Source organism: Anolis sagrei, chromosome 11, assembly GCF_037176765.1.
Source record: "Anolis sagrei isolate rAnoSag1 chromosome 11, rAnoSag1.mat, whole genome shotgun sequence".
Lineage (NCBI taxonomy): Eukaryota > Metazoa > Chordata > Lepidosauria > Squamata > Dactyloidae > Anolis > Anolis sagrei.
In genome coordinates, this window is record NC_090031.1 from 21,617,738 (window position 1) to 21,643,272 (window position 25,535).

Below are 25,535 nucleotides of genomic sequence, written 5' to 3' on the forward strand. Positions count from 1 at the left end.
CATAATCTCCCATACTTACCATCCCTAAACCACTGTCCAAACTACACATAACCAAAGGAATAAAATTTACACATCGTCACAGCCTTGGCTTTGAAGGAACTGCAGGTGATGATGGCCGACAGGGAGCTCTGCCATGGGATGATCCAGGAGGTCACAAAGAGTCAGAAACGACTGAACGAATAAACAACAACAAGGTGTTTCTTTGAAACTCCCTGCCTTCCTTCATTATCCAGCATCCAGATATTGGCAATGTGGTCTCTCCTTCCTCTGCCTTTTCTAAACCCAGCTTGTCCATCTGGCAACTCTCTCTCCATGTCTTGCTGGAGCCTTCCTTGTGGGATCTTGAGCATTACCTTACTAGCATGAGAAATAAGTGCCACTGTATGAAAGTTTGAGTGGTGGTTAACCATAAACAGAGAGGGTTGAGGTCCTTTTCTCATTAGATTCGTAGTAGTCGTACTCTGATTTGTTCCACTACGGAAGTGTTAGTGGATGCTGAACAATTATCACCTCTGTTTCTGTCAATTTAAGGTTGCTGTGGATGGCAGGCATTTCTTCGAGTTCCTACATCGGATCCCCCTGTCCAGAGTGGAGGCCATCGCTGTCTCCGGAGGCATTGAAGTGGCATCCATTAACTTCCAAGGCCCTCCTGTACGTAGCAGGGTTTTGGGGGGCCATTCTTTGTACTAATACTACTATATATTAATACTAATATTATTAGTAATTATATACTAATATTGTGCTATTAGTAATATATATACTACTAATATTATGCTGGAGTCCCCGGTGGCGCAGTGGGTTAAAGCACTGAGCTGCCGAGCTTGTTGATCGAAAGGTCGCAGGTTCGATTCTGGGGAGCGGCGTAAGCTTCTGCTGTCAGCCCTAGCTTCTGCCAACCTAGCAGTTCGAAAACATGCAAATGTGAGTAGATCAATAGGTACCGCTCCGGCGGGAAGGTAACGGCGCTCCATGCAGTCATGCCGGCCACATGACCTTGGAGGTGTCTACGGGCAACGCTGGCTCTTCGGCTTAGAAATGGAGATGAGCACCACACCCCAGAGTCAGACATGACTGGACTTAATGTCAGGGGACTACCTTTACCTTAATATTATGCTGCGCTAATGTAATACAAGGGTTGAATGAAAAGTAATGCCTCCACCTTCGTAACTCCTCAACAGATGGCAGTACTGGTATGTGGCAGGTACTGGCTTGTTCAGTAGACTCTCCTCTTACAGTTCCATTTTGGAGGGAAGCCTTAGCATTGAACGGTTGTGTTGTTAAAGTGAGAAGTATGGAACCCTGCGCAGACAGTTGGTCAATGTGACTTAATACTAATATTATTCGTCATTATATACTAATATTGTGCTATTAGTAATATATAAAAGGTAAAGGTTGTCCCCTGACATTAAGTCCAGTCATGTCTGACTCTGGGGTGTGGTGCTCATCTCCATTTCTAAGCCGAAGAGCCAGCGTTGTCCATAGACACCTCCAAGGTCATGTGGCCAGCATGACCGCATGGAGCACCGTTACCTTCCCGCCGGAGCGGTACCTATTGATCTACTCACATTTGCATGTTTTTGAACTGCTAGGATGACAGAAGCCAGGGCTGACAGCGGAAGCTCACTCCGCTCCCTGGAATCGAACCTGCGACCTTTTGGTCAACAATCTCAGCAGCTCAGTGCTTTAACCCACTGTGCCACCGGGGGCCCCCATTAGTAATATATACTACTAATATTATGCTGTGCTAATACTAATATTATGCTGTGCTAATATAATACGAGGGCTGAATGAAAAGTAATGCCTCCACCTTCATAACTCCTCAACAGATGGCAGTACAGGTATGCGGCAAGTACTGGCTTGTTCAGTAGACTCTCCTCTACAGTTCCATTTTGGCGGGAAGCCTTAGCATTGAATGGCTGTGTTGTTAAAGTGCGAAGTGTGGAATCCTGTACAGAGAGTCGGTCAATGCGACTTAATACTAATATTATTAGTCATTATATACTAATATTGTGCTATTAGTAATATATATACTACTAATATTATGCTGTGCTAATACTAATATTATGCTGTGCTAATATAATACGAGGGTTGAATGAAAAGTAATGCCTCCACTTTCGTAACTCCTCAACAGATGGCAGTACTGGTATGCTGCAGGTACTGGCTTGTTCAGTAGACGCACCCCTACAGTCCCATTTTGGTGGGAAGACTTAGCATTGAACGTTCCATATTTTGCACTTTAACAACACAACCGTCCAATGCTAAGGCTTCCCGCCAAAATGGATCTGTAAGAGGAGAGTCTACTGAACAAGCCAGTACCTGCCACATACCATTACTGCCATCTGTTGAGCAGTTACGAAGGTGGAGGCATTACTTTTCACTTTTAACAACACAACCGTTCAATGCTAAGGCTTCCTGCCAGAATGGAACTGTAGAGGAGAGTCTACTGAACAAGCCAGTACCTGCCACATACCAGTACTGCCATCTGTTGAGCAGTTACGAAGGTGGAGGCATTACTTTTCACTTTAACAACACAACCATTCAGTGCTAAGGCTTCCTACAAAGATGGATCTGTAAGAGGAGAGTCTACTGAACAAGCCAGTACCTGCCGCATACCATTACTGCCATCTGTTGAGGAGTTATGAAGGTGGAGGCATTACTTTTCATTCAACCCTTGTATCTTATGACTTACTAGCTTGTGTACCCGGCGTTTCCCGGGTTATTTGAAAAGTAAATTTGTTAATTGTATGAATGCATAAGGTTGTGGGTAAACTACAACTCACATCATGCCAGGTGAACCCGAGAAACTCCATCAGTACTTCAAGTTTGTTATGTCAGGCAGGTTTGCTATAGATGCATCATTGGTGGAGTTTATTGTGCTCTCTGGCTGTAGGGTAAACTACAACTCCCACTATGGTGAGTCAGTCCCCTGAAACTCCTCCAGTAGGTTCACTTAGTCATGGGAGTTCTGTGAGCCAAGTCTGGTCCAGATCCATTGTTGCTGTGGGTTGTGGGTGAACTACAACTCCCAGAAAGGAAGGCCAATTTCACTCAAAATCCCCCAATATTCAAATTTGGGGCCTGTTCAGTGTGTTGCTCTTTCTCCTGTCATTCCCCCCTCCTTCCCTTCTTTACTCTTCTTGGGAAATATAATACACTTTACTTTATAATATGGAGGTGCTGTTTCCCTCAATGTCCACATGGTGGCAGCACAGAGGCGCCCTCCATGGCTCAAGGGTGCACTTCCCCACTTGGCCACTTGATGGCAGCAAAGGATTACAGATCAGAATCTCAAGGCAAGTGCAAAAATTCCTGTGTCCACAAGAGGGCAGCAAAGGGAATGGCCATAATAATAATAATAATAATAATAATAATAATAATAATAATAATAATAATAATAATAATAATAATAATAGTAATAGTAGTAATAATAATAATAATAGGTTCTTGTGGTTTTTTTCGGGCTATAAGGCATTTGAAGGCCTAAAATTACAACAGCAAAACAGCAGAGAGGAAACAACCAGGCACATCTTAACACCTCTCAACAAAAGATTTTCCCAGGCTCAGCCAGGCCTTCAAATGCTAATCAAGGTGGTCAGTTGAAACATTCACACCTAGCTCCATCAGAGAATAGCCCTTTGCCCCACCCCAGCCATTCCACAGATATATAAACCCATTGTCCTAATTCCAACAGACCTCACTACCTCTGAGGATGCTTGCCATAGATGCAGGCAAAACGTCAGGAGAGAATGCCTCTAGAACATGGCCCTATAGCCCGAAAAAACCCACAAGAACCTAGTGATTACAGCCATGAAAGCCTTCGACAATATAATAATAATAATTTGTAGACGTGTTGTGATGCATACTTTGGAGGCTTGTGTGAACTTCTTAGGTTTTCCTTTTCTGAGGCTGACTTTTAAAGGATCTGTATAGCGTCCAATTCCATCTTTGGTAGAGTTCAGAGTGCTCATTGATTGCAGGTGAACTATAAATCTCAGTACCTACAACTCCAAAATTCCCAGGCCAAATTCCCCTCAGATGTGGGCATATTGAGTATGCATGCCAAGTTTGGTGCAGATCCACCATTGTTTGGGTTCATAGTGCGCTCTGGATGTAGGTAAACTACAACTCCCATAAATCCCTCTGAAGACCTCCAGTATGTTTTGTTGAGTCCCCTTCGGGGTGAGAAAAGCGGAGTAGAAGGAGAGTAAATAAATGGGAGTTCTGTGTCCCAAGTTAGTTCCAGGTCCATTGTTGGTTGAGTTCAGAGTGCTCTTAGATTTCAGGTGAACTATACATCCCAGGTGGGAGCCCCCGGTGGCGCAGTGGGTTAAAGCACTGAGCTGCTGAGCTTGTTGATCGAAAGGTCGCAGGTTCGATTCCGGGGGAGCGGCGTGAGCTTCCGCTGTCAGCCCTAGCTTCTGCCAACCTAGCAGTTCGAAAACATGCAAATGTGAGTAGATCAATAGGTACCGCTCCGGCGGGAAGGTAAGGGCGCTCCATGCAGTCATGCCGGCCACATGACCTTGGAGGTGTCTACGGACAACGCTGGCTCTTCGGCTTAGAAATGGAGATGAGCACCACACCCCAGAGTCAGACATGACTGGACTTAATGTCAGGGGACTACCTTTACCTATACATCCCAGGATCCACAACTCCTATAAATCATGGTGAATTCTCCCCAAACTTCTCTAGTATGTTCAATGATCAATTCCTCTGTTGTGTGCCATAGAAAAGCGTAGGAAAGGGTTAAGGGAGAGGCAGTGGGCGGGGTTATGCAAATTCCACACATATCGCAAAACACTGGGATGTCTGTGGTGGAGGAAACACATCTAGGATGAAACTGTCCCCATATGGAAACCTTCACTTTGGTGGTGGGCGGTATTGTATTTGTGGAGGACATTGTCAGGGCTCTTGGACATGTTTACGGTGCTCACTATAACCTGCAATGTCATTGGAGGGAGGGCCTTTGGCGTCTCCTGAGTGGTGGGAGTTATAGCTGATTTCAGAGTTTTCTTTTGTGGCGGGGCATTTATGGGTGTTGAATCTGAGTGCAATGTGGACAGTTATGCTCAAGGGCATCAGTGCCCTCTTGGATGCTTGACAAGGCTTTGCAAATAATGTTAGAATTCGTAAAATACTCTTCTTCTGTGTGCTGCTATCTAGTAGTTGACCTCAAGGAGGTTGTTACCAGAGTTTCTTTTCCTTCCAGACCAATCCAGGTTTCCCACCTACTCCAGCTTTTCCATCTGCTCCAAGTTTCCCGTCTGCTCCAGGTTTCCCATCTGCTCCTGGTTTCCCATCTGCTCCAGGTTTTCCACCGGCTTTTCCGGTAAGTCACAGAATCCATTTGTGTCATGAGATGCTGCTTCAGTTCTCCTGAGCCATGGTGGGTCATAGTATGATAGCTGGGTCCGGAAGCTCTGAGCGTGACGGAGATGTTGTGTCGCTCCTTCGGGAGTGCAGTTTGCGCAAGAGGGATTTATAAGCCAGGCTGGAGACAGATAATATAGAAAGAATGTAAGAGTTCTTTAATGGTGAAACTCTTACCCTAATCCTTACCCTAACACTGAACCATACCGTAAGCCTAAACCTAACCCCTTACCCAAACCCAACCCTAAACCTTACCCAAACCCTTACTCTGCCCTTATGCTAACCCAAACCCTAAAGCTTCCCCTAACCCTAAACCCTTACCCTTACCCTAAACCTTACCCTAACCCCTAACCCTTACCTTACCCTTACGCTAACCCAAACCCAAACTCTAAACCTTACCCTAAACTGTACCCTAACCGTAATCCCTAACCCTTACCCTACCCTTACCCTAACCCAAACCCTAACCCCTAACCCTAATCCTTCCCCTACCCTTACGCTAACCCAAACCCTAACCCCTAACCCTAATTCTTACCCTAAACCTTACCTTAACCCTTACCCTTATCCTAAACCATACCCTAACCGTAACCCCTAATCCTTACCCTATCCTTACCCTAACCCAAACCCTATCCCTAACCCTAATCCCTACCCTACCCTTACGCTAACCCAGATCCAAACCCTAAACTTTTCCTTAACCCTTACCCTAACCCATACCCTAACCCAAACCCTATCCCCTAACCCTTACCCTACCCTTACCCTAACCCTAAACTGTACCCTAACCGTAACCCCTAACCCTTACCCTACACTTACCCTAACCCAAACCCTAACCGCTAACCCTAACCCTTACCCTACCCTTACGATAACCCAAACCCTAAACCTTACCCTAACCCTTACCTTAACCGTAAAAACCGTAACCCATAACTCTTACCCTACTCTTACCCAAACCCTAACCCCTAACCCTTACCCTAAACCGTACCCCAACCGTAACCCCTAACCCTTACCCTACCTTTACCCTAACCCAAACTCTATCCCCTAACCCTAACCCTTACCCTATCCTTACACTAACCCAAACCCTAAACCTTACCCTTACCTTAACCGTAAAAACTGTAAGCCCTAACCCTTACCCTACCCTTACCCAAACCCTAAACCCTAACCCTTACCCTACCCTTATGCTAACCCAAACACTAATCCTTACTCTAACCCCAAACCGTACCCTAACCGTAACCTCTAACCCTTACCCTACCCTTACACTAACCCAAACCCTAAACCAGGAGTCCTCAAAGTAAGGTCTGGGGGTTAGATACGGCCCTCCAAGGTCATTTACCCGGGCCTCGTTCAGCGTCAACCTAAGTCTGAAACGACTTGAAAGCACACAACAACAACAACAACAACAACAATCCTATCTCATCAGCCAAAATCAGGCCGACACTTCCCATTAAAATACTAATAAGTTTATATTATTTGTTAAAATTGTTCTCCATTTTAATTATTGTATTGTTTTTAAGTGATTTTTGCACTACAAATAAGATTTGTGCAGTGTGCATAGGAATTCATGCATGTTTTTTTTTTCAAATGATAATCCAGCCCTCCAACAGTTTGAGGGACTGTGACCTGGCCCTCTGTTTAAAGTTTGCGGACTCCTGCCCTAAACCTTACCCTAACCCTAAACCGTACCATAACCATAAACCCAAACCCAAACCCTAAACCTTCCCGTAACCCTTATCCCCTAAGCGCCCCCTCTTTTCTATCCTTTCTTCGCTCTCACTCCGCCCCCCTCCTTCCCTTATTCACAGCCGCCTTTGCGGCATCTCCCTAACGCTCGGAGTTTCCGGACCCAGCTATCATACTATCACCCCATGGTGAATGAAACTCTGAGTTTTCCATTTTCCAGAAGCATTCTCTCCTGATATTTCGCCCACATCTATGGCAGGCATCCTCAGAGGTTGTGAGGTCTCATTGAAACTAGGCAAGTGAGGCTTTTATATATTGGTGGAATGTAAAGGGTGGGAGAAAGAACTCTTGTTTGTTGGAAGCAAGTGTGAATGTTGCCATTGGCCACCTTGATTAGCTTTGCAGCTTCCAAGCCTGGCTGCTTCCTGCCTGGGGAAATCCTTTGTTGGGAGGCATTCACCGGCCCTGATTACTTCTGTCTGGAATTCTCCTGTTTTTTGAGTGTTGTTCTGTCCTGATTTTAGAGGTTTTTAGAGATTCCTAAAAATGTGTTTCCTTAGTTTAAGAGGCCTTTCAGTTTGTATATCTTTCTCTACAGTTTGGATCATTGTATTTCAGCAATCAAAACTTTTTCCCCTTTCCTGTTCATAGCAAGGAGGTACCTTTCCACCTGGATCTGGCTTTCCATCCAACATTTATGTAAGTATCTTGAACCTTGACAGGGATAAACATATACACAGTATCAATGACTTCTGTACACCTTCCACCCAAAAAATATTATTTTTGGCCATTTGGAGTCCCAGAATGGGCAAAAATAATTCTAAAAAGTTGCATAACAATATATACATAACAATATTCCTGAAATATAAACATATTATGGTTAAATGCATATTATGGATCATATACAAACCTTTAATTCTTAAGATGCCCTGGACAATGCATCTGCGACCACGTTCCTTTTACCTGAGACATGTACAGAAGTTATTGAAACTGTGTATATGTTTAACTGTTAGAATATATTCGTGTTGGTAACAGTAGCTGAAGCTAGAGCTAACTGGTTGTATCCACAGTGGCGTTGCCAAGGAGACCAGGCAGGAGAGAGTGAGAAGTGGGCGGAGCCTAGCAAGAGAATGTTATCTGCGTCTTTGAAAGAAGCAGTTCAGTTTAGAGTTAGTCGTCAGAGTTAGCAGTTGAGAGAGGAGGGTGGAGAGTAGTGTGTGTGAACAGCCAGAGGTTTCTTCAGTCTAGGAAGGCTGAAGGGGGAAACCTGAATAGTTTCATTAGTCAGAGAGGACTAAGGGAAGCTTGTTTAGATCACTAGTTAGGAAAGAACTAGTGATCTAGGATTTGATCAAGAAGGATCAAATTAGAAGGCTATTCACATCAGGAAACATTGTTTAAGAAAGTGCTTCACCACAGTAAAAGTCTATCATAAGTTGTGTCATCGAGAAGAAAGAACTGTATTGCAAACCAAGTTACATTCCAAGTTCTATAAGTTATTCAAAGTAATTCCAAGTTATTTAACAGCCTGCAACCATATGCTTTGTACAAAATAAACTTACTAACTTTTGTTGAAGACCGAGTCATCTCCATTTATCTGCGTCTGGGGAGCCAGTTCTCATCAACATTGCCTCACGTTGGTGGCAGTTACCTTATTTACATCCATAACCATCCACACCTGTATAACTGGTGGCAGAATTTAAGAACAGTCTTTACAATTGGTGACAGAGGGTGGGTTCTTTAAAGTTAAAACCCTATACCCTGTCTGTTGTTGGAATTGCAGCACCTTCGCAATTAGCACAATTGTACAATTGGTGCGTGCAGACTTCGCAAGTTTGGTGTCAAAGGTGGGATAGACATCGCAAATTGGTGGCAGTAATTTTACGCACCTTCCCAGAGCCCTACTGTTGAAGGAACTTTAGAAGGGTCTGCCCCAGGAGGAGAGACCCTGGGACTCCACCAAAAAGGGATCGCTACTTTGGCGAGCTCAGAGAAGCCTGACCCCAAGGCCAGGCTCTTTCCTGAAAGCCTCATGGGGTAACTGCACCGAGTCTCCAGGGCAGGGGCTTGGCAGAGGCGATGAAATAGTCTTTTGACAATCAGCTGTTTCTTGAAATTATATTCTTAAAACTTGAAAGGTTATTCCTTGGGCGTAGAAGCCCGAAATGCAAAAAGCGAGATAGCAGATAGTGTTAGAATTAAGCTAGGAAAAATATGCCATCAAAATAGAGGCGACTCGCCATCTCGCGGATATGGGCCCCCCTGGGGGTTTCCGTATCCGCGGTTTGGAAAGCGCAGATTCGGCCTCCCCGGAACGCCTGCAGTCTCCCGCAGCCTGGAAAAGGTTAGTTTCATGCGTTGAGATAGTTTCAGGCAAAGAAGAGACACAAAGTATCAAGCTAGAGAGTTATAAGTTGCAATTTCATTCATCTTTATTGGGGAATTGGTTACATAGTTGGGGCTTAGCAAGGAAGTGAAAGGGACTTCCGGTGGACATGGCGACGGGATAGCCTCGTCGAGAGGGAGCTCCCGACGAGGACCAGCGTTGGGTGGTTAGGTAGAGCTAAAAAAGCTCCCCCCTTTGCCGGATTGAGTGCAAAGGTGTCGTGAACCCCAAGGACGCTTGAGGCCCCAAAGATTTCTCCCCCCTCAAGGAGGAGAAGTCGAGAGGGTCCGAGCGGGAAGGGGAAGCGAGCCACCCCGCAAGGATCAAGCCGCGAGGCTTGTCTAACCGCCGCCAAACCACTTAAAATAGAAGAAGAGGAAGATAGAAGAAACCCCGGCTGGGGAAAGGAAAAAAGAAAGACCCCAACCCCAGGTAACGGGAAGGTGTTCCCAAATTAATAATATCTGAAGGAAGGGAGGAACGGAGGGAAGAGAAAGACAAGGAAGGCTGAAGAAGGAACAAACAATAAGAAATAAGAATAAAGAATACAGAATCAGAAAACAAAGACAATCAAGGAACATAAATTATATAAATTATATGTAGGTGATTTGATAACTTGGGCAAATTGGACTAAATTGGATAAGTGGAAACTTGGCGAAAATAGATTAAATTAATGGAAAATAAGTTGATCTATGGAAATTAATCTCTAATTTTTATATATATATTATAATTTACTACAAAAGAAGTAAGGAGGATAAAGAGGCCCCATGCAATCCTAGGGGAGGCTCCCTTTGGAACCAGAGACGGAAGAAAGAAAGATAAACAACACCGACCTTGACGCCATTATTGTTGAGTCTACCCCAGCCTTCTCTATAAACAATCTGGCTGCATGAAATAAAGGAAGTGACGGAACAGGAACAGGAAGGCAGGAGACTCTGGAGGACTAAGAAAAGAGAGGAACCAAGAAGGGTCGGAAAGGAGTGAAGGAGGAAGTGACGGGGCGGAAGGAGAGCTGGCGCCATCTTGGATCATAGAGAAAAAACGTTATAGACTGGCAGAGAAGGAATTTGTGCATCTGGAAGACAGGGAGAATTGGAGGAGCAAAGGAGTGGCGGAGCAAGCATAAGAGTCATAAATAGAAGTGACAGAGAGGAGATACGAGGACGAGAAGAAGACGACTACGGACAAGGAAGAGAAGAAGACGGCGACGGACCAGGAAGAGAAGAAGACGACGACGGACCAGGAAGAGAAGAAGACGACATCGGACCAGGAAGAGAAGCAGATGAAAGTTACTATAATAGGGAGGAGAACTGGATGACAAATAATCATTGAAGGAACATACATAAAGAGGAATAGATAAGTAAAGGACTAATTTAAAATTTTGGTGCTCCCAAGTGGGAGAAAAGAGTTTGTGTTTCCTATCAGAAATTTGGTATTTTAGAAATTTTATAGTTGTGATAAATTGATAATCCATTGAAGCCATTATATTATTATATGAAATTGATTTCAGACAATATAGTGTCATATCCTTTTTAAGGGGGGAAATTAGAATAAAATAAATAAAATTAATTAAAATTAGTGAAAGTACTAGATTTTAAACTTTAGTGGGTAGATATATTATGAGTGAATGAATTAACTTTATAATTTGTTAACAATTGAATAATTGAAGACCTTTAAGAAGTAAGAAGAAGAAATTGGTTTACATCACAATTAATTACGAAATTAAATTAAATTGATGGACTTTCGCTTTGAAAATTAATACTATAATTGATAATAGATGAAATTAGAATAAAGATTTTTGGGAAATAAGAGGCAATTGGGAAATGACAACTCCAGGTAAAGCAGAGTCAAGAAGAGGATCATTGGATATAAATCCTAAAATGGACAACCTTTTAAAAGAGATCAAAAAGATATCGGAGAAACAAGATGCGTTGAAAACAGAATTGAAGGAGGAAATGAAGACTAAACATGAGGAGTATTATAAGAAACAAGAAGGAATAATTACCAAAATGACAGAAGAATTTAAAGTAATGAAAACAGAAATAAAAGAGGAATTTGGACAGATAAGGAAAGATATAACACAGCTGGATGGAGAAGTAAAGGAATTGAAAGCCTCTAAAGAGAAAATTGAAGGAACACAAAAGGAGATGACACAAAAAATAAAAGGATTGGATAGACAAAGGGAAAAAATAGAACTAGAACAAGAAAGACTACTGCAAATGCAAATGGATTTTCAATTGAGACTCAGAAATATTATGGAAGATGACAAAGAAGATGTAAGATTATTGATAATCAAAATTCTGGCAGATTGCTTGGAATGTGAGGGAGATGAATTAGAACAGGAAGTGGACCAAGTCTACAGGATATCATCATTTTATTCTAGAAGAAATAAGACAGACAGAGACGTGATAGTGAAATTTACAAGAAAGAAGGTACGAGATGATGTGCTCTATAACAATAATAAAAAACCAATCTTTTACAAAGGAAAGAAAATTGCGGTTCTGAAGGAATTCCCACAGGCAACCTTATCAAGAAGAAGAAAATATTTTTTCTTAACAGAAGAATTGAAGAAAAGAATGATAAGGTTCAGGTGGGAAAGAAAAGAAGGGATAATGGTGACATACAAGGAAGAAAGATACTGGTTGACAACAGAACATAAGGCCAAGATTTTTTATGAAAAACTTATGAAAGAGAAGGAAGGAGATGAAGAGCAAGGAGAAGAGGAAGAAGAAGAAGAACCAGGAGAAGAAGAAGAGGAAGAGGAAGCAGAGATAGAGGAAGGTGAAGAAAGAAGATTATCTACACCAAGGAAAGGAGTAAAGGTAAAAAAGGCAAGATATAAATCACCAAAGGATTATGGCTTTTTAGGAAAAGAACCAAAACCACAGAGAATGACACCACGGAAAAAGGAAGAAAAAGGAGGTCAGAGTTCGGAACAATCGGCAACTGGAACAATGGAATTGGCTTTTGGCGACACAGGATTGGGACCAGATAAGGATAAATAAAATGATGGAGAGACAAATAAAATGTTTTTCGAATAATATTAATGGCATGAACTCCCCCCAAAAACGGAAGAGAGTATGGAGGAGCCTGAAGAAACAGAACTTTGATGTAATAATGTTACAGGAAACGCATATCTGTGATAAACATGTGGCACACCTTCCGAATAAAAAATTAGGAAAGGAATATTATTCGGCCTATGAAAAAAAGAAAAGAGGAGTGGTTACATATGTAAAGGACTCAATAGACTCAGAATTGGCATTTAGAGATATAGAAGGAAGATGTGTGGCAGTGAAAATAATAATTGGAGATTCCAAAATATTGGTTTGTAATATATATGCTCCCAATGGACCGAAGAGAAAATTTGCTGAATTCTTAAATACTAAGTTAAAAGAAACAGAATTTGATGAACTGATCTTGGCAGGAGATTTTAATGGGGTCGTCGATTGTCAGATAGATAAAAGTTTGAAGAAAAAGAAGTTTAAGGGAGGGAAACTCCCTCAGAAATTCATGGATTTACAAAAAGACTTCGACCTTGAAGATGCATGGAGAATTAGAAATAAAGATAAAAGAGACTTTACCTTCTTCTCGAATAGACATCAATCCTGGTCTAGAATTGATATGGTTTGGATTACTAAGAACCTCTCTACTAAAGTGAAAGAGATTAATATTCTGCCACGAGACTTATCAGATCACTGCCCTCTGGAATTGGTGGTAAATCAAAAAAATTATCATAGAAAATGGAGATTAAATGAGAACTTAATAAAAACGGAAGATGACAAAGAATATTTCAAGAAGTTAATCCAGGACTATTTACAAATAAATAGATTAGATTCAATGGAGCCACGAGTGGTTTGGGATGCCTTTAAGGCAGTCATGAGAGGGCATTTTATTCAACAAGGAGCAAGAAGGAATAGAGAGAGAAATAAAAGAATAAACGAGTTGAGGGCAGAAATAGCAGTAAAAGAAATGGAGTTAAAGAAAAACCCATCTAAACGAATAGAGAAACAATTGGTGACATTGAAACAGGAAAAAAATCATGTGGAGCTGGAATTCCAATCAAGACAGATGAAATTTCTAAAGCAACAGGCTTTTGAAAATGCTAACAAACCGGGTAAATGGTTGGCAAACCAGGTTAGAAAAAAGAGGCAAATCAATCATATTGCTAAAATAAGTACTAAGGACAAGGATTTGAAAACGGATAAAGAAATTTTGGAGGAGTTTCGGACTTTCTATACACAATTATATACAAAGGAGGACATAAAGAAAGAGGATATTATGGAATATATTGGACAAATGAAACTGGACAAAATAACAGATGAAGATAGAGAAGAATTGAACAAAGAAATAACAGAAGAGGAAATTGAGAAAGCTATAAGTAAAATGAATGCAGACAAAGCCCCGGGACCGGATGGGTTTACGGCAGGATTTTATAAAACGTTTAAATAGCAGTTGATACCCATTTTTAAAGTTATAGCGAATGAAGCTTTAAAATATCGAAAGGTTCCAGACTCCTGGAAGGAGGCAGAAATAACTGTGATACATAAAGAAGGATTACTGGAAAACGATATCAAAAATTACAGGCCGATCTCCTTGTTAAATATGGATTATAAATTGTTTGCAAATATTATGGCCACAAGATTAAAACTTTTTTTAAGCAAGTGGATTGGCGAAGAACAAACAGGTTTTCTTCCAAATAGACATATGAAAGAAAATATACGCAACGTTCTAGACCTTTTGGAATATTATGAGACTAATCATCAAAAAGAATTTGCCCTTCTGTCAATAGATGCTGAGAAAGCATTTGACAATTTGAATTGGGATTTCTTCAAGATTTTGATACAAGAGTTGGATATGGGAGAGAAATTTAATAATGCAATTAATGCTATTTATGAATTTCAAAAAGCTAAGGTAAAAGTGAATGGGCAAGTGACTCAAGAATTTGAAATCACGAAAGGCACGAGACAAGGTTGTCCACTCTCCCCATTAATTTTTGTTATGGCAGTGGAGATCCTGATGAAGAAAATCAGAGAAGATGAAAAGATTAAAGGAGCAAAAATTGGTAAATTTGAATACAAAATACGAGCGTTTGCAGATGATTTAATAGGTACAATTGAAAACCCGGAGAAAAATTTACAAAGTTGGATTAACAAAATAGAAGATTTCGGAAAGGTGGCAGGTTTTAAGATGAACATGAAGAAAACTAAACTTTTATTTAAGAATGTGAATAAGGAGAAACAAATAAAGATCCAACAACAGGTTGGAATAGAAGGTGTTAAGAAAATTAGATACCTAGGAGTCTGGATCACAGCCAGAAATGGACAACTTTTAAAGAATAATTATGAATTAGTTTGGAAGAAGGTCCAAAAGGATTTGCAGAACTGGGACCGGCTGAAACTATCTCTTCTGGGCAGAATATCCTTGATAAAAATGAATGTATTACCAAAATTTATGTTTTTGTTCCAGAATATACCGATAATAAGAAGTCAAACGCTGTTCAAACAGTGGAAGAAAGACTTAATGAAATTTGTTTGGAAAGGAAAAAGACCAAGAATTAATTATGTGAACTTAATAGATAAGAAAACAAGAGGAGGATTGGGATTTCCCGATCTGAAGACTTATCATGAGGCCTGCGCACTGTCCTGGATCAGGGATTGGATGACTTTAGACAAAGAGAAGTGCCTAAACTTAGAAGGTTATGACTTAAGAGTGGGATGGCACGCGTATATATGGTATAACAGAGAGGTGAAGGAGAAAAATTTCGGTAATCATTTCGTGCGAGCCTCCCTATTACGGACATGGATGAGGTATAAAGCTCTTTTTTATAAGACAACACCATTATGGATTTCAGCAATGGAGGCGCATCAAAGAAGACTACTAGGATGGAGGACATGGCCAAGATACAAGGATATATTGGTGAAGGGAACAACAGAGATGAAACCATTTGAACAATTAAAGACTTTATTTAGCAATATAACTTGGTTAAATTACCTACAAATTAAAGATTATTTTAAACAAGACCAAAAAACAGGTTTCGATTGGAATGAGAATATATGGGATAGAATATTAAAAACACAAAGGAAAACGGTTACAATATTATATAATAAATTGCTCCAGTGGATGACAGAAACAGAACAAGTGAAAACCTCTATGATTAAATGGGCAGAAAATATAAGAAGGCCCATCCACTTTGGGGAATGGGAAAGGATATGGAATAAAAAATTGAAATATACATATGCTATGGACTTAAAAGAAAATTGGTATAAAATGTTTTATAGGTGGTATTTAACTCCGAGTAGACTGAGTCATATGTATCAAAATATATCAGATAAGTGCTGGAAATGTAGTGAGCAAGTAGGCACTTTCTACCACATGTGGTGGACGTGTAAAGAAACAACAAAGTTCTGGTCTATTATTCATGAGGAATTACAAAAAATATTAAAGAAAAGCTTTAAGAAGAAACCGGAATATTATCTTCTGGGATTTACAGATGATGACTGTAAATTGGATGAGAAAGAAGATAAATTATTCACTTACTGCACAACGGCGGCTAGGATGGTTTTTGCCAAATATTGGAAGAATGGTGAGGTCCCGAGTATTGAAGACTGGTGGAAGAAAATTAAAGAAATAAGAGACATGGACGAATTAACTTTTTTGTTGAGAAGAAATGAAGGAAGAGTTTTGAGGAGGACAGATTGGTCCCTGATATATGATTATGAGAAGAAAGCTGAAAAAACAATGGGATAAGAATAGATAATTAAGGTGAAGAAATATTTTGAAAAGATCCTGAGGTTGGAGTGGAAGTCATTTTAGAATAGTTTGAGTAGTTGTTTTGTATGTATTAGATGTTAGTTAGATATGGTGGTTTTTTGTTTTTTTCCTTTCTGTGTGTACCTATCCCTTTCCTACTGATCTATCTTCTTGTTTTTTGTTCCCCCTCTTTCCTTGTGTGGATTGTGAAAAACTTAATAAAAATCATTTAAAAAAAAAAAAAAGCAAGGAAGTGAAAGGAGAAGGCACACGGCTGTGTAGAGTCCCTGGTTGAGCTTACTGTTGGGGCACATTTCATCAGTTTGGCCCAATTTGGCATCCAGGAACTGCGGAACTCCCTGCAGCTGGTCACACCAGCTTGAAGGCAGGGGCCTGGGATGCCCTCGACGACACTGTGTTTTTATGATATGTCTTTCCCTTTCCTTTCTTTTCTTGCCTTCTTTCTGGGAATGTTAGGTCTTGCTAAAAGAGGTAAGGTCTTTTTGGGCTCTTGGAGAAGATTGGGAGGGCAACTGAAACAAAAAGAGAGTTGCAAACCCAATGTTGTTGTCGCCACACGAATTTGAGCCGTTTCCTTTCTTTCCAGTCTGTGCCATATCGTGGTCAAATCTATGGAGGCCTTTCCCCATCTAGATCTGTTATAATCTCTGGGACAGTGTTGCCGAACGCCACCAGGTAAATCACAAAAATTAGTTTACAGATGGAGATCGATATACCTTTTGCTACTTTGATAATGTTAGAACAGATTTTTTTTGTTGTTGTTTTTAGAATGAAATAGTGTGACTGAATGCTATCCCAAACACAATATTTCTATGGCTTGATTACGTCACCATAGCTGAAATGCAAGAGGAGTATTATTTATTTATTTACGACATTGATATGCCGCCCTTCTCACCCCGAAGTGGACTCAGGTGTCGGCAGTGACTGGGAGGGCCTTTGCACAACTCAAATTGTGCTCTAGCTACAACCATGACTTGGCCAGCGTGGTCCACGACTTGGTTTCATCCAGACTGGACTACTGCAATGCGCTCTACGTGGGGCTTTCCCTTGAAGACGGCCTGGAAGTTTCAACTGGTACAGGCTCCTTACTGGAGCAAACTATAAGGAGCATACAACAACCCTATTAAAACAACTTCGATCAGGTCCTCCGCATTTGTTAGGATGAGATCAAGAGTAGCCAACCCCCTTGTTGCCTCTTCTACCTTCTGGACCATGAAATTGTCTGCAAGGCAAGCGAGGAATTTGTTGGACTTTGTACTCTTGGCCGAGTTTGTTTTCCAGCAAATATCGGGATAGTTGAAATCGCCCATGGCTACTACATCTCTTCTTTGTGCCTGTTTTTTCAACTGTTGGCAGAAGACTTCATCAAGTTCTTCCTCCTACTTGGAGGTCTGTAGTAGACGCCTACAGTTACATCTTTTTGAGTCCCAGTTCCCTTGATTCTTATCTAGATGCTTTCAAGCTGTTTTCCCAGATTGCTCTCTTGCATCTCTTCTGCAGCATAACAGTTTTTGACATATAAGGCTACATCGCCTCCTCTCCCTTTTGTTCGGTTTCTGTGAAAGAGGTTATAGTCCTCGATGTCTACATTCCAGCGATAGGAGTCATCCCACCAGGTTTCAGTGATGCCTATGATACCATATTTGTGGTGTTGTGCTAAAAGTTGGAGTTCGTCTTGTTTATTTCTCATGCTCTGTGCATTAGTGTAAAGACATGTGAGACCCCGAGATCTTCCCCTGAGCTGTTTAATTGGGATTATTGTGCTTTTGGTACTTGGTCCTCGTTGTGTTTGTGCAGCCCTCCGTTTAGCCTTCTGGCGGTTCCCTGACATTGTGGTTAAAGTAGTGTTCGCAAAGCTGTTGTCCCCCTCCGCCGGTGGACCTCCTCTCGCTCCCACCATTGTCACAAGCATGGTTGGTGGGGACGAGAGAGAGGGCCTTCTCGGTAGTGGCTCCCCGCCTCTGGAATGCCCTTCCAAGGGAAATAAGACAAGTCCCATCCCTCCCCTCCTTTCATTAGAGCTTGAAGACCTGGTGCTTTCAACAAACCTTTGACATTGACCAATTCTAGTCCAGCCCCAAACATTATTTAATATGGTCTTGCACTTCCTACCTTTTACCCTTGTCATCCCTCTAATAGGCTCTGAAAATGAGCAGCCACAGACCCGTACCCGCTATTGCCATTAGCCTGTTATGGCACTGTACTTAATTCCCGGTCCCCTCATATTTTGAGTTTGCACTAGCCTCGGCCCGGCTTTTTAATTGCTCTGAACAGGCAGGATTATTTTGAATATACATGTGTTATTGTGATAATGTTATGCTTATGTTGTTTTGTTAATTTTATGTTACACTGTTTACTTTATATGTTACTTGGAAACCGCCTTGAGTCCCCCTCGGGGAGATAGAGCAGTATATAAATAAAGTAGTAGTAGTAGTAGTTGTTGTTATTATTATCCAGTGAGCCCATTTTGTTTGCATGTAGGTTCCACGTCAACCTGAAAGCGGGTAACACCACCGCTCTCCATATAAACCCCCGGTTCAATGAGAATGTGATTGTTCGAAACTCTAAAATCAACGGGTCTTGGGGTACGGAGGATCGCCATCTGCCCGGAGGGATGCCTTTGTCCCGTGGCCAACCCTTCACGGTAAGTAGGAGCCCATGCTGGGTTTGGCTGGATGGTAAGAGTGGCCGGAGAGGGTTCCAACTGGTCCTTCTCTTTAAGCAGAGGTTTACACCGTATGGATCAATGTGCTGAACAGAATACTTAGATGGCACATCTCTTCAAAGCATTTGAGATCAATTTATTAATGAGTATACACACACACACAGAGAATAGCTTGAGTTCCTGCCATTGCCCATGTTATTTGAAAAAGTCAATTTTTAACGGTATAAAATGCATAAGGTTGTGGGTGAACTGCAACTCACAGGTTAACCCTGAAAAATTCCGACCAGTACTTAAAGTTCGTTATGTTGGGCAAGTTTGCTCTAGATCAGCGGTTCTCAACCTGGGGGTCTCGACCCCTGGGGGGGTCGTTAGGCCATTTTCTGGGGGTCGCCAAGGTGCCTTGGCTGGCCCCGCCCCTCCAAAATGGCTGCCGACCCCCAGAGCCAGCCACATGGCACTCCCGGCAGGCTCCTCCTCCTGCTCTCCCCACAGAAATGTGGGTAGTCAGGAGAAGGAGCTTTGGAGGCAAAGGAACGGGGGAAGAAGACTCACCCTTTGTTTAGGCCACAAGGTGAGTAAATCTCTTCCTGCCGTCCTCATGCCTGGCCATCCGTGGAGCCTTCACCGCCCGGCCTTTGCCTCCTTCCCAGCTCAGAAGGGGGTGAGGGACAGGTGGAGGGAGTTCTCTGTGCCAAGTTTGATTGCATTGCATTGTTGCATGAGTTCAGAATGCTTTTGGATGGGAGAGGACTATAAATCCAGCAGCTCCAAAATGCCAAGGTCTATGTACCACAGTCCTCTCCAGTATTTTTGTTCACCATGGGAATTCTCTGTGCCAAGTTTGATTGCATTGCATTGTTGCATGAGTTCAGAATGCTTTTGGATGGGAGAGGACTATAAATCCAGCAGCTCCAAAATGCCAAGGTCTATGTACCACAGTCCTCTCCAGTATTTTTGTCCACCATGGGAATTCTCTGTGCCAAGTTTGATTGCATTGCATTGTTGCATGAGTTCAGAATGCTTTTGGATGGGAGAGGACTATAAATCCAGCAGCTCCAAAATGCCAAGGTCTATGTACCACAGTCCTCTCCAGTATTTTTGTCCACCATGGGAATTCTCTGGGCCAAGTTTGATTGCATTGCATTGTTGCATGAGTTCAGAATGCTTTTGGATGGGAGAGGACTATAAATCCAGCAGCTCCAAAATGCCAAGGTCTATGTACCACAGTCCTCTCCAGTATTTTTGTCCACCATGGGAATTCTCTGGGCCAAGTTTGATTGCATTGCATTGTTGCATGAGTTCAGAATGCTTTTGGATGGGAGAGGACTATAAATCCAGCAGCTCCAAAATGCCAAGGTCTATGTACCACAGTCCTCTCCAGTATTTTTGTCCACCATGGGAATTCTCTGGGCCAAGTTTGATTGCATTGCATTGTTGCATGAGTTCAGAATGCTTTTGGATGGGAGAGGACTATAAATCCAGCAGCTCCAAAATGCCAAGGTCTATGTACCACAGTCCTCTCCAGTATTTTTGTTCACCATGGGAATTCTCTGTGCCAAGTTTGATTGCATTGCATTGTTGCATGAGTTCAGAATGCTTTTGGATGGGAGAGGACTATAAATCCAGCAGCTCCAAAATGCCAAGGTCTATGTACCACAGTCCTCTCCAGTATTTTTGTCCACCATGGGAATTCTCTGGGCCAAGTTTGATTGCATTGCATTGTTGCATGAGTTCAGAATGCTTTTGGATGGGAGAGGACTATAAATCCAGCAGCTCCAAAATGCCAAGGTCTATGTACCACAGTCCTCTCCAGTATTTTTGTTCACCATGGGAATTCTCTGTGCCAAGTTTGATTGCATTGCATTGTTGCATGAGTTCAGAATGCTTTTGGATGGGAGAGGACTATAAATCCAGCAGCTCCAAAATGCCAAGGTCTATGTACCACAGTCCTCTCCAGTATTTTTGTTCACCATGGGAATTCTCTGTGCCAAGTTTGATTGCATTGCATTGTTGCATGAGTTCAGAATGCTTTTGGATGGGAGAGGACTATAAATCCAGCAGCTCCAAAATGCCAAGGTCTATGTACCACAGTCCTCTCCAGTATTTTTGTCCACCATGGGAATTCTCTGGGCCAAGTTTGATTGCATTGCATTGTTGCATGAGTTCAGAATGCTTTTGGATGGGAGAGGACTATAAATCCAGCAGCTCCAAAATGCCAAGGTCTATGTACCACAGTCCTCTCCAGTATTTTTGTCCACCATGGGAATTCTCTGGGCCAAGTTTGATTGCATTGCATTGTTGCATGAGTTCAGAATGCTTTTGGATGGGAGAGGACTATAAATCCAGCAGCTCCAAAATGCCAAGGTCTATGTACCACAGTCCTCTCCAGTATTTTTGTCCACCATGGGAATTCTCTGGGCCAAGTTTGATTGCATTGCATTGTTGCATGAGTTCAGAATGCTTTTGGATGGGAGAGGACTATAAATCCAGCAGCTCCAAAATGCCAAGGTCTATGTACCACAGTCCTCTCCAGTATTTTTGTTCACCATGGGAATTCTCTGGGCCAAGTTTGATTGCATTGCATTGTTGCATGAGTTCAGAATGCTTTTGGATGGGAGAGGACTATAAATCCAGCAGCTCCAAAATGCCAAGGTCTATGTACCACAGTCCTCTCCAGTATTTTTGTTCACCATGGGAATTCTCTGTGCCAAGTTTGATTGCATTGCATTGTTGCATGAGTTCAGAATGCTTTTGGATGGGAGAGGACTATAAATCCAGCAGCTCCAAAATGCCAAGGTCTATGTACCACAGTCCTCTCCAGTATTTTTGTCCACCATGGGAATTCTCTGGGCCAAGTTTGATTGCATTGCATTGTTGCATGAGTTCAGAATGCTTTTGGATGGGAGAGGACTATAAATCCAGCAGCTCCAAAATGCCAAGGTCTATGTACCACAGTCCTCTCCAGTATTTTTGTTCACCATGGGAATTCTCTGGGCCAAGTTTGATTGCATTGCATTGTTGCATGAGTTCAGAATGCTTTTGGATGGGAGAGGACTATAAATCCCAGCAGCTCCAAAATGCCAAGGTCTATGTACCACAGTCCTTTCCAGTATTTTTGTTCACCATGGGAATTCTCTGTGCCAAGTTTGAGTGCATTGCATGGCTGCATGAGTTCAGAATGCTTTTGGATGGGAGAGGACTATAAATCCCAGCAGCTCCAAAATGCCAAGGTCTATGTACCACAGTCCTTTCCAGTATTTTTGTTCACCATGGGAATTCTCTGTGCCAAGTTTGAGGGCATTGCATGGCTGCATGAGTTCAGAATGCTTTTGGATGGGAGAGGACTATAAATCCAGCAGCTCCAAAATGCCAAGGTCTATGTACCACAGTCCTCTCCAGTATTTTTGTCCACCATGGGAATTCTCTGTGCCAAGTTTGATTGCATTGCATTGTTGCATGAGTTCAGAATGCTTTTGGATGGGAGAGGACTATAAATCCCAGCAGCTCCAAAATGCCAAGGTCTATGTACCACAGTCCTTTCCAGTATTTTTGTTCACCATGGGAATTCTCTGTGCCAAGTTTGAGTGCATTGCATGGCTGCATGAGTTCAGAATGCTTTTGGATGGGAGAGGACTATAAATCCCAGCAGCTCCAAAATGCCAAGGTCTATGTACCACAGTCCTTTCCAGTATTTTTGTTCACCATGGGAATTCTCTGTGCCAAGTTTGAGTGCATTGCATGGCTGCATGAGTTCAGAATGCTTTTGGATGGGAGAGGACTATATATCCCAGCAGCTCCAAAATGCCAAGGTACCGCAATCCTCTCCAGTAATTTCTGTTGGTTATGAGAGTTCTGTATGCCAAGCTTCTTCAATTTCATTTATGTTGGAGTTCAGAATGCTCTTTTTTGGCCGAGGAACTATAAATCCCAGCAACTACAACACCCAACTGTCAAAATCAATTTCCCTCAAATTCCACCACTTTTCAAATTTGGGCATATTGAGTATTCATGCCAAGTTTGGTCCAGATCCATAGTCATTTGGGTTCTCAGTGCTTTCTGGATGTAGGTAAACTACATCTCCCATAAATCACTGTCAACTCCTCCCAAACTCCTCCAGTATTTTCTGTTGGTCATGGGAGTTCTATGTGCCAAGTTTGGTCCAGGTCTGTAATTCGCGGGGGATCTCAGTGGTCTGTGGAAATCAGAGCTGAATTGGTTGAAGGTACTGCAAATCCCATCATCAATTATCCATACTCCCCTACACTTATTGTTTTTGTGATTAATTACTATGCTTTAATTATGTTCAATTTGTAACAATGAAAATACATCCTGCATATTAGATATTTGCATTAGAATTCATAAGAGTAGCAAAATTATTTATGAAGTAGCAACGAAAGTATGGTTGGGGGTCACCACAACATGAGGAACTTTATTTGGGGATCACTGCATTAGAAAGGTTGAGAACCACTGCTCTAGATGCATCATTGGTGTGGTTCAGTGTGCTCTCTGGCTGCAGGGTAAACGACAACTCCCGCTATGGTGAGCCAGTCCCCTCAAACCCCTCCAATAGGTTGTGTGTTCTGTGTGCCAAATTTTGTAAAGGCCCATCATCAGTGGGGGTCACCGTTTCGCTGGTTGTGGGTGAACTACAACTTCCATAAAGGAATATCAATTCCCCCCAAACCGCTCCAGTCATGACATTTTGGTATATTAAGTCTGTGTGGAAAGTTTGGTTCCTATCCATTGGTGTTTGGGTTCACAGTGCTTTCCGGATGTAGGAAATTGCCCTTCCAATTTCCCTCTGACAGGATGAGAATAATAATGATTTCCCTTCTTTTTTACAGATGTGGATTCTCTGTGAAGCCCGTGGCTTCAAAATCGCTGTGAATGGGCAACACTTGTTTGATTACAGCTATCGTATTCCTAATCTTCAGCAGATAAATCAGCTCGAAGTGGAGGGCGATGTCACACTGACCAGCATTTCTTGAGTCGCACAAAAATTATGTTGCTGTGGTTGACCGCTGTCAAGTTTTGCCTTCATTTTGCCAATATTATACCCTCTTCCCCAAAATTGAATTTAGCTTTGAGACGGAAAGATGTTGCTAATGTTTACTATCCATCTATCAGACTGTAGGATCTAAATAGCAATATTAAATAACCACTCACAATCAGGCTTGCTTTGAAATGGATATATTGCACTCCTGATGTTTTCCCACCACCATTTCCTTTTATACACCTTTCCTGCCCAACTCCCCCTCTTCTCATTTTCCTTATTAGAACTTGTTGCACTACAAGTTCCATAACATGGTTTCCAGCACCCTCTGCTGGCTTCAGGATATCTCAGAGAGAGTTGATTCAGTCAGAATGTCACAGAGGGAATTTGTGATCTCTGAAAGCTTTGAAAGCATTTCAAAATTGGGTTGTTGTGGGTTTTTCGGACTATATGGCCATGTTCTAGAAGCATTCTCTCCTGACGTTTCGCCTGCATCTATGGCAAGCATCTATGGAGGCGAAATGTCAGGAGAGAATGCATCTAGAACATGGCCATTATTTGTTTATTCAAACTCGGATTATATATTTGAATCAGAGCTCCGTCTGTCTTTCTCTACTATGCAACTTTTCGAATAAATGCACCAAATCTGTTTATATCAACGGATATCTCTGGTTTTCTGGACAGTTGTGAGAAGCAAAGCATTGAATTCGAGGAACACACCTAGAAAGAAGGGGACGTAATGGCCATTTAGTTCAATGCGCTGAAAACATTCCACAGATTGCTCTTTAAAGGCCTCCAAAGAAAGCGAATCCCGCCAAGTAGAAGACAATGAACCCAAGTATTATTTATCGTGTCATCAGGAACCAGACCATTGTATTACATTTCTAACAGAACAAAACAAACAAACAGATTAAAAAAGCACAGATTTTGCAAACTTGGTAGTTGATTAAATGTCCTTTGACCAGTATCTGGCCACTTGGAGTGCCTCTGGTGTTGCCGCAAGAAGGTCCTCCATTGTGCATGTGGCAGGGCTCAGGTTGCATTGCAGCAGGTGGTCAGTGGTTTGCTCTTCTCCCCACTCGCATGTCGTAGACTCCACTTTGTAGCCACATTTCTTGAGGTTGGCTCTCCATCTCGTGGTGCCAGAGCGCAGTCTGTTCAGCGCCTTCCAAGTCACCCATTCTTCTGTGTGCCCAGGGGGGAGTCTCTCATCTGGTATCACCCACGGATTGAGGTTCTGGGTTTGAGCCTGCCACTTTTGGACTCTCGCTTGCTGAGGTGTTCCAGCGAGTGTCTTTGTAGATCTAAGAAAACTATTTCTAGATTTAAGTCGTTGACGTGTTGGCTGATACCCAAACTAGGGATGAGCTGGAGATGTCACTGCCTTGGTGCTTTCACTATTGGCTGCTACTTCCCGGTGGATGTCAGGTGGTGCAATACCAGCTAGACTGTGTAATTTCTCCAGTGGTGTAGGGTGCAGACACCCTGTGATAATATGGCATGTCTCATTAAGAGCCACATCCACTGTTTTAGTGTGGTGAGATGTGTTCCACACTGGGCATGCATACTCAGCAGCAGAGTAGCATAGCGCAAGGGCAGATGTCTTCACTGTGTCTGGTTGTGATCCCCAGGTTGTGCCAGTCAGCTTTCGTATGATGTTGTTTCTGGCGCCCACCTTTTGC

The 25,535-nt window shown here is 42.3% G+C and overlaps 1 protein-coding gene across 1 annotated transcript in view; it reads left to right on the plus strand.

Moving 5' to 3' along the window:
- The window catches only part of LOC132763519 (galectin-9B-like), a 37,731-nt gene extending 13,219 nt beyond the window's left edge, over nt 1-24,512 (plus strand). Inside the window, exons 4-9 of the mRNA XM_060757054.2 lie at nt 532-651; nt 5,210-5,329; nt 7,690-7,737; nt 16,782-16,870; nt 18,677-18,839; nt 23,705-24,512. Of these exons, the coding sequence (XP_060613037.2) occupies nt 532-651; nt 5,210-5,329; nt 7,690-7,737; nt 16,782-16,870; nt 18,677-18,839; nt 23,705-23,848 (684 nt within the window). The 3' untranslated portion in view covers nt 23,849-24,512. The remainder of the gene's footprint in view (nt 1-531; nt 652-5,209; nt 5,330-7,689; nt 7,738-16,781; nt 16,871-18,676; nt 18,840-23,704) is intronic.
- Nucleotides 24,513-25,535: the final 1,023 nt, after the last annotated feature.